At 60.7% G+C, this 9,125-nt stretch overlaps 1 protein-coding gene and 1 pseudogene across 1 annotated transcript in view; one reads left to right on the forward strand and one right to left on the reverse strand.

Annotated features, from left to right (window-relative positions):
* TRAF3IP1 (TRAF3 interacting protein 1) overlaps nt 1–9,125 on the forward strand; it is a 58,375-nt gene that overhangs the window by 11,951 nt on the left and 37,299 nt on the right. The window contains exons 2-6 of the mRNA XM_025045429.1: nt 2,917–3,107; nt 3,494–3,655; nt 5,442–5,585; nt 5,686–6,087; nt 8,427–8,498. Of these exons, the coding sequence (XP_024901197.1) occupies nt 2,917–3,107; nt 3,494–3,655; nt 5,442–5,585; nt 5,686–6,087; nt 8,427–8,498 (971 nt within the window). The remainder of the gene's footprint in view (nt 1–2,916; nt 3,108–3,493; nt 3,656–5,441; nt 5,586–5,685; nt 6,088–8,426; nt 8,499–9,125) is intronic.
* On the reverse strand, nt 8,238–8,356 carry LOC112478335 (annotated as a pseudogene).

A 9,125-nucleotide genomic window follows, 5' to 3' on the forward strand; every position in this document is an offset into this window, starting at 1 on the left:
TCACGGAGGTGGGTGCCGGGCTGGGGTGCGGGCCAGGGCTCAGGGCCCAGGTGGGGGTCGGGGTGCGGCCCGGAGTCGGGGCCCAGGTGCCCGTCGGGGATCAGGGTTGGGGTGCAGGCCGGGTTTCAGGGCCCAGATAGGGGTCCGGCCCGGGTGTGGGTCGAGGTCGGTGCCCAGGTCGGGGTCGGGGCTCAGGTCGGGGTCGGGGCTCGGTGTGGGCTCGGACCACAATCAGAGCCGGGTGGCATCAGGGTCGGGACTCGCGTCGCTGCCCAGGGAGCCTGCCCTTTGGCCTGGCCTGCGGCCCCGAGGGGCGACCCGGGCCCATTTCCGTGGTGTCTGCGCGGTCCCTCGCCCTCACCTCTGCTCTTCCTTTCTCACCCAGCCCCATCGCCGCCTCTCCAGGGGGTCTCCCGGCCCCTCGGCGAGCATTATTTCTCTCCAGCCTACCTTTGTATCTGCCCCAACCCTTTTGGCACCGGGGACAGGTGCTCCTATGAGAATAACACCTGATGGCCTGAGGTGGAGCTGAGGCAGTGATGCTGGCGCTGGGGAGCAGCTGCAGACACAGATGGACCTTTGCTGGCTTGTTCCCCACCCCTCTCCTGCTGTCTGCCCGGGTTCCTAACAGGCCACCGACTGGTACTGGTCTGTGGCCCAGAGGTTGGGGACCCCTGTGTTAGAGCACATTTTCCATTCTGCCTGTCAGAGGTGTTTTTTGTTTTGTTTTTTTGTTTTTCCTTCTTCAGTGCCTAGCACGTGGAAGGTGCTCAGAAATCCAGGGAGAACGAAATCATTCTTTTTTTATGCGCTGCCTCCCCCCCCACAGGGTTCTGCACAATGGTCACCACATACTGGGTGTTTAATAAATACCTGTGGATGCAGGTGAACTTGAAAGGGAAACTCTAAAAGAGCAGGTCAGTATCTGCTGATAAGTAGCACGACCTGCCTTCAGTCGAGATGGGTTGTAACTTTTTCCTCCTGGAAGCTGAATTTCCGAGTGAGAGACCGTAGCCTGTTGGTTGGCATATCCTGGGAACGGCACACAGAACGTGCACAATGAACTCAGTAGCATCTGCTGAGGCTCCTGGTAGCTCAGGGTGGCGGCACCCAGCCCCACGGTGCCCCTCAGGCGAGTATTGAACTCGGGACCTTGGGCGTGCTCTTCGGGAGTTAGGAGTCAGGTTGAGCTTGCAGAAGCTGGGTGCCCCTGATCACGCCCACGTGGTCCTCAAACTTCACTTCTCGCTCTTTCCAGCAGGTTGGGCGTCTTACACGTCCACAGACTCCGCTTTACTCCTTTCTGCCCCCTTAGTTTATAATGTGTGCCCCTGTGTTAAAACTCTGTGCTTAAAAGTCTCGATCCCCACCCACATCCCCAGGGCCGTCTTGCCTGGCTCCTCCCGCGGCCAGCCCGGCATTCCACCTGCCCTGGACAGCCGTGGGCAAGGGACGCGGCTGTGCAGAGAGCACCACGGGAGCTGGGCGGGCTACCGCGTCACCTCTGCCCCGCGAGGCAGGCAGGGAGCGTGCTCTCACCCAGGAGGGAACAAGTCAGTCACCGGGACGTGACCTTGGGCGACCACAGCGGTTGCCACCACAGCCTCCCACTTCTGTCTTCCGTGTTGGCCCGGTCGGCCCGCCGACAGAGCCAGGGCATGCCTCGTCTTGTGGGCGTCGCTGTGGTGCTGGCAGGCGCACTGGAAGCGCTTTCAAATCGCAGGTGAAGAGCCTTCTGTGGAAATTCTCCAGTGGCCCCGAGCTTTGTGCTCAGCCCCCCGTCTTCGTATCTAGCTGCAGCTAGAGCCCCTTTGCCTGTTTCATAAGTCAGAGCACTGGTCTTGTGACGTTGATGTCTCCCATCACTTAAAGTTATGCTCGCACTTCTAACTGCCAGGGAACTGGGAAAACCTCGAAAGAGGCAAAATGAAAAGTTTCCAGGCATATAACATGCAGGACACTCTTACTGTTCCGGCCGTTTGCTCAGGAAGAAGAGCAGCCTGGCTCCTTGGTGGTGTGGTGAGCGGTGAGAGCTGGCTTCGTTGGCAGCTCCTGCAGCGGGGTCTCAGTGAAGGAGTCAGTGTCAGCATGCAGCTTTTTTTTAAGACGTGTCCTGCAGTAAAAAGTACGCTTTAGGTCGAACCCAGGACCCTCACGTGCGGGCGTGCTCATCCTCACTGTGTACAGTGCAGTCTGATGGGTTTTTTCTGTTTCATTAAAAACATGCTGTTGCTCCCCATTGTGTTGATTTCACAGAGACCTAGCACGTGCTGGGACACTGGTCTCAGAGGGCCCCGGGCCTTCAGGGAAAATCACACCCAGGCTTCGCTGGGGGTACAGGTGGGCAGAGAACAGAAGCGGTGTGGCACAGAGCCGCCCCGTCCTGGGAAGCGGCGGACAGTGGAGGGCAAGGGCCTTTCCGTCCAGTCCCGTGCAGAAAGCCAGGCCGGGATGGTCTTTCCCCTCCAGAGCCCGTCCTCCCCACTGGGCCTGAGGGACCCCTGTCAGATGCTCCCTGGTTTCAACCCTCGCAGGGCCTCCTCGTGGAGAACGGGCTAAGTGCACGTTCCTGAGGGGCCCGAGGCCATCTGGGTCGGGCACTGCCTGATCGGCCTCAGACTCCTCCTGGCCCAGACGTCCTTTGCTCCCTGGACAGGACTCGCCTGGCCCTGGGCCTTTCAGGGACTGTTTGGCCTGGTGCGTGTCCTCCCCCAGCTCCTGTAGGCCTCGGGTCTTGGCGTGGTCTCTCCTGGGAAGCATGCCCTGACACCCCCGCGCTCCTGAGTTTGGACTTGGGACAGTCCCTGTACCCCCTTTGCACCTTGCACACGTCCGTAATGTCTGCCCGTCCCCACAGCCACTGGGGCCTGCTGGCGACAGGCCTGGTGTGTAGCAGACACTCCTGTGTTTGCTGAGTGAGCGAACTGGGTCCTGGGTGCGGGCGGGTCCCACAGCCCTGGGACGTGGGCTCAGTGGCCCAGGCCGGGGAGGGGCTGTCCCTTGGGGACCTGACCGTGGCCTCGCTTTCTTTTCTAAAGGTGATCAGGGTGACCGGCTTCCTGAAGGGCCTCTACACGGACGCTGAGATGAAGTCGGATAACGTGAAGGTGGGTGTGAGCGCCCGGCCCCTCGCGCGGTCAGCGGGTGTTTCTGGAGCCGTGTGCCGGTCGCGTGCCGTTTCTGTGCGGGCTGCGGGGCAGTATGAGGCCGTCACCCGGTCTCACTCCCTTTTCTCATTTTCAGCGACTGCAAACGATGGTATTTTTGTCCACTGAGAAGTGGAACTATGTTTCAAGGGCACATGCCGGCCCTTCCACTGGTATTAAAAGCGTTAATGAGTTGTTTTTGTTTTGTTGTAAAGACTTAGTATTTCTAGGTATGACACCTAAAAATAGCTTTTCGTGTAAATAGGAAGTGTGCCCCTTGAACATGCTGACAGTAACGCAAAATTTTTTTGAAGTCTTTTGTTATTCGTACTTTGGGAATCTTTCAGGATAAAGACGCAAAAATTAGCTTCCTTCAGAAGGCCATAGACGTGGTAGTCATGGTGACAGGAGAGCCACTGTCAGCAAAACCAGCCCGGATCGTGGCCGGGCACGAGCCCGAGAGGACAAACGAGCTGCTGCAGAGGATCGGGAAGTGCTGCCTCCACAAGGTAAGGCCGAGGGCCGGCCCCTTGAGCTTGCCGGTTCTGGGGAGCGGAAGTGGCGGGGGGGCTCCCCAATGTACCGTGGGCCAGCGGTGATCCGAGGGAGCTCGCTGGGGTCTGGTGAGTGCTGAGCTTTGAATCTGCTCCCACCTGTTCTGGAACCTCGGAGTCACAGGCAGAGGAGCTTAAGACTGAGCAGCGACGCAGGCGACACGTTCCGTGGGCTTCCTCAGTGAGACTCACGGCCCGTGGCTCTTGGGGCTGGAGGCTGCGCGGCCGGCATGCAGGCCCTGCGCCCCTCCTGTTGGGCCTCCTTTCAGGGCGGGTGACTCTTTCCAGCCCGCCCAGGTGGACGCAGGAGCTGCGTTTCCTCTTTGGGGCTCCTGCGACGTCCCTGTTCTCTGCCCGCTTTTCAGCCTCTGGTGCCTGCTTCTCCCCGCCACCCCCCTGCCCCCGTCTCTCCCGGTTCTTGTTTGTAGAGCTGTGCTGCCTGCCGGGAAATCCTCTCGCATTGTACAGGGACTGGGGGAGTTACTTCCTGAGACCCTCACCGTGGGCCGCTCTGGTGAGATCCAGCCCTGCCACGTTTGCCGGAACGTTGGTGAAGTCTCACTTGGAGATGGGGGCAGGCACCCCAGGGCCCGCCTTCTCTGTGGGAGCTGGGCAGCAGCCAGCGGAGCGGAGTCGGACCTTTGTCGAGGGCATAGCTAATACAGCCCTTCGTATCCCGATGGGCCGTGGGCTGGGGGCCGACCTGTGTCTTTACTGAAGTGGTTAGAGGTGGGTTGGAGCCCACACAGCAGCAGCGGGGTGGGGCACGGTGACTCCCAGGAGATCTCGAGAGCCTGACCCCACACTGCCTCCGACTTGCAGCCTTGGAGACTTGGAGACGCAGAAGCTGGTTTTGCTGGTGCGCCGGTCGCCAGCTCCCAGCCCCGCGTCCTTCCTGCTGCTTCTTTCTAAAAGGCAAACCGGACCCCCGCCTTCCCTGCCAATCCACGGCCAGCTTTCCGTCGCCCTGGGGGGTGCGGCGGCAGCCAGCTCGGGGACGGGGCTCGCGAGGCTCTGCAGAGCTGCCGCTGCTCCCACCCTGCAGCCATGGCCTCTCCGCTCCAGCCGTGCCGGTCTCGGGCGCTGGTTGTGCCCCCTCCCTTTTCGGTCCGAGCCGCCTTCCTCCTCCCAGCCCCGGTGGCAGCGGCGGGGCTGCTTCCTCCCAGGCTGACGTAGGCGCCCCTGCCGTGTCCAGAGCTAACTGCCGTCTAATCCTGGTGGTTGGCTGTCTCCCCCAGCGCGCAGTGTGTTCTCGGTCCGGGGTCTGGGGCCCGGGTTCTGGGGCCCGGCGAGTCACGCTCACTCGACGCCCCATTGGGGAATGAGTGAGTGGCCTCCTGACCGGAGGTGTGCGAGGCTGTGGCGGCGGTCAGCCATGCCGCAGGGGGTTCCGCACGAGCTGGGGCTTGAGTCGGATCTTCCTCCAGGCCCCTTAGTGCTGGGCTTTCGGGACCCCGTGGGCGGGGACAGCTTTGCCGTCCTTGAACGGCACACGTCCACACCTGACAGCTCAGGTGGCATTGAACCGGCTTCGTTTAGGTCGGGGGGACCCTGGCGGTGACAGCGACCCGTGGGTGCCGGGCTGTGTCGTAACGGCACACGTTCTTCCTGGCTGGTCCTTCCAGTTTCACGGGCATGAAGAATCTGTTGAATGAGCTGCCTTTGAAACTCGCCGGTCTCATTTATCACTCGTGCTAATCTCGTTTTCGCCTCGCGTTTCATTTCCTCCCGTCGGGACAAGCTGTCCAGCGACGACGCGGTGAAGAGAGTGTTGGCTGGAGAGAAAGGCGACGTGAAGGGAAGGACCTCACTGCCCGCGAAACCTCAGGAGCCGGACAACAGGAATGCGAGAGATGAGGGGCCCAGGGCCCCCAGAGAGAAGGAGGTGGGCCGCGGGCTGCAGCTGCGGGGGGGCGAGGCAGCCCGGCTTTCGTCCGGGCAAAGACCCTTTCAGGTGCTATCGTTGTCCAACTTCTCTTTTCCAGGATAGAAAAAACTCTGAAAAAAACGAGAGAAGCACGAGCAGAGATGGAAGACAGAAAGAAGAAGCGAGAGAAGAAAGCGAGCCGAGAGACAAGGAGAGAGACAAGGAGAGGGCCAGGGAGAATGGCCGCGACCGGCACAAAGACCCCGAGAGAGACAGAGCCAAGGCCAGGGCCAGGCAGGACAAGGACAAGGACAGGGACAGGGACAGGGACAGGGGCAACAGGGAGCGGGGCAGAGACTCGGAGCGCGAGAGAGAGAGGAAGCACGAGGCCTCCAAGGAGAAGGAGCGCGAGCGGGACAAGGGCAGGGACAGGGACAGGGACAGGCGGAAGGCGAGAAACGGGGAGCACTCCCGCAACCCCGACAGGGAGAAGAGCAGAGAGCACGAGAGACCGGAGAAGGTGAGCGCCGTCCGAAGCCGTGTCTGTGGCCGGGCGTGCGTGCTGTGCTCTGGCACGGTGGCGTCTGCTGCAGCGCGACTGGGGGCTGGTGGGTCCCGCGTTAACTGAGGGTCCTGACAGCCTCGGATTCCCACCGAAGTTCAGAGAGACGCGGCGGTGTCGGCCGGGTGTTGCCGGGGTCGGCCTGCACTGTGCGAGTGCGCGTTGGGATGTGTCCCTGCACACTGTGCCCGTGCTTGGCGGGCGGGCGGCGCTCACCGTCAGGTGCGCCTGGGTGGCCCCTGGTGCACAGATACGGATGTGGCTGCGTGTGTCGGGCCAGGGCCACGCCCACAGGCAGCAGTGGGCAAGTGCGTTGAGACCCCGGCTTACCGTGACTTTAGTTTAATGAAACGTTCAGGTAAATTTAGAAGTGGCCAGAAAATTTCTTTGCTTTCAGACAGTGTTTTCAAAATGTGCAATTGCTGTGGGCTCGCCCGGGGAGTTCAGGCGTCCCGTCAGGCCTGCTGCTCCGGACACGCGTTCCCGTGGGGACGTTGCGTGATTGTGAAGCATCCTGGGAGGGTTGTGCGGACCTGGCCTCCAGCTGCCCGAAGGGGAGGAGGCGAGGCCTGGGGAGGTTCGGGTCTGTACGGGTGGGGTGAGCGCTGAGGGCCGAGGCCTGAGAAGCCACCTGGGAGCCCTGAGGGGGCCCAGGGGACTGCGTGCCGCCACCCCGGGAGCTGGGCTTCTGTGCGAGTCCGTGCACGCTCGGTGTGAGCAGTGTGCTGCCGGGAGCGCGCCCCAGGGCGGGTGCCGGGAAAGCCGGCTGCCCGGGGCGTCTGAGACACCCGGAGACGCTCCCATCTTCTTTCTCTTTCCAGAGGTCTAGGCGAAAGTGTTTTTTGCTGACTGATCTGAGGCATTAGCACATTCTGGGTGTCATCTCGTCAGCTGCCAGGTCCCTCGATCAAGTGTTCCCACCTGTTATGTCCACTGGAAATGTGACGCTGTGATGAGTGTTTTAAATGGACAGTTCCAAAGAGAGTTTGGGACGGACATGCAGGGCCTGCGGGAGCCCTGCGGGAGCCCTGTGGGAGCGAGCTCGTGTTTAGCGGTGTGAGAGACCAGGGCAGGGGACTGTCCTGCCCGGAGCCAGTCCCTCCCGGGGAGGCTTGCTCAGTGTAGACCTGGCTTCTTCACGGGGCCGGTGTGGGAGGCAGTGTGTGGCCTCTGTGTGGGCAGCTTCGGGGGTGACTCGTGGTGACCCAGGCTGCGCCGTGCTCCCCGCTCCCCCACGTGCCGTCTGTCTCGGCCCCGCTCCGTGCTGGCGAAGGAAGGTGCAGCGGTAGGTGTGAACGCGCTCTGAGAGGTCAGGCATGTGCCACGCGTGCGGTGGGGGCCCAGGCCTCCGGTCGGAGCGGCTGTCTGCGTGCGTGGTGCCCTGCCACCTCTGGGGACCGCCGGGGGTGCGTCGGGGGCAGGGGGCCGGTGCAGGGTGATTCCCGCGATGGAATGTGTCCCCTCACGAGCACATTAGTTGTTGAGACTAATTGGGGTGTGTTAGTGAGCAGCCATCGTGCAGTCTCAGTGACTGTCATCTCCTGTGTCAAGATGCGTCCTTCAGATAATTGACTCAAGGTGGGAGGCGGTGTGTGCAGTTTCATCCAGTTTGTTTTGAGGGTGCTTTCTCGACGCATCTGAAGCTTTTGCTTAAGCAAAGCCACTCCGTTTGAGGGTGTCCCACCCTGGGAGGTGTGGGGGGCGGCTTTCCCGGGGCATTGGGGGTCTCTGTTCCTCCCCGCTCCAGGTTCCCTGTGCTCCCCCCATGTTCTGAGGCGTTTGGCCAGACTCAGTTGCGCAGTTTGCTGGGAGGCACTGCCTCAGCCCTCGCCCCCCGGCCTGTCCCGCACCCGGAAAGGGATCCGCAAGATCCTTTGGGACTTCAGGCGCCATGACAACCATGCGTCAGATCCCGAGTGTGGCCGGATGCTCTTGTGGGAGGGGTCATCTTGCTATTGGTCAGCAAGGAGCGTCTTGCATTTTGATGTTTTTTTTAATTTATTTTTATTTTTTAATATTTTTTAGGTGAGGCAACCCTTGGTTGACCTCACAGATTGCGAGGACCTTGTCAGCTTACAATCCCTTATTTTTTTATTTTTATTTTTTTACGCCTATAGTACCTGGTCTTCCTAGGTGGTCTCCCATCCAAGTACTCACCAGGCCCGACCCTGCTTAGCTTCCGAGATCAGACGGGATCCAGCACGTTCAGGGTGGCATGGCCGTAGACTGATGTTTTTTAGATGTAACAGATCAGAATAATTCTAGAAATTGAAGAAAAACTTTCTTTTTTTTTATAGTCATCAAGCTCGGGGGAGATGTCTAAAAAGTTGTCAGATGGATCGCTTAAAGACTCCAAAGCTGAAACAGAGGTAAATTTTAAAAAATCCCTTTAGGAGATGTAAACCTTGGGCTGTGCTGAAGCCGCTGACCTGCCCCGGCCACCAACAGGTGGGGGCAACATGGCACGGGCTCCTCACCGCAGGCCTGTGTTGGGTCGTGGAGGCTGTGATGTGAATGGTTTAGCACCTGGTCCCATGGGCGGGCTGTGTTGTCCTCTGGTTTCCCGTGGCGACCCAGGCTTTCCTCATAGCTGTATTCAGCACGGATGCTGCATGAGAAGGAAGGGACCGCGTGGTCATTCGGGAGGCGGGAGAGGGACCCGTCCCAGGGAGGTGAGACTGCCAGTTCTCGAGATCTAGCTTGCATTTCAAAGAGCGTCTCCAGGCAGCTGCAGGGAGGGTGGACGAGGTTTGGGGTGGAGGCGGGGAGGCCAGCTGGGAGGCCATCGTGGCCGGCCGAGAGGTGGGGAGTGGGGCCTGCCCGTGGCGGGGCGGGGGTGGACGCGCCGTCTCGCTGAGTTGTGGACGAGCGCGTTTCGGTGAGTGCGTAGCAGCAGAGGTTGAGCCCTCTTAAACACCCCAGTGTTGAGGAGACAGTGTTTTTCAAAGTGTGGTTGGCAGGTCACCACCTTTTCAAAGCCGTACAAAAAGGTGGGG

Source organism: Pteropus alecto, unplaced genomic scaffold (genome assembly GCF_000325575.1).
Source record: "Pteropus alecto unplaced genomic scaffold, ASM32557v1 scaffold143, whole genome shotgun sequence".
Lineage (NCBI taxonomy): Eukaryota > Metazoa > Chordata > Mammalia > Chiroptera > Pteropodidae > Pteropus > Pteropus alecto.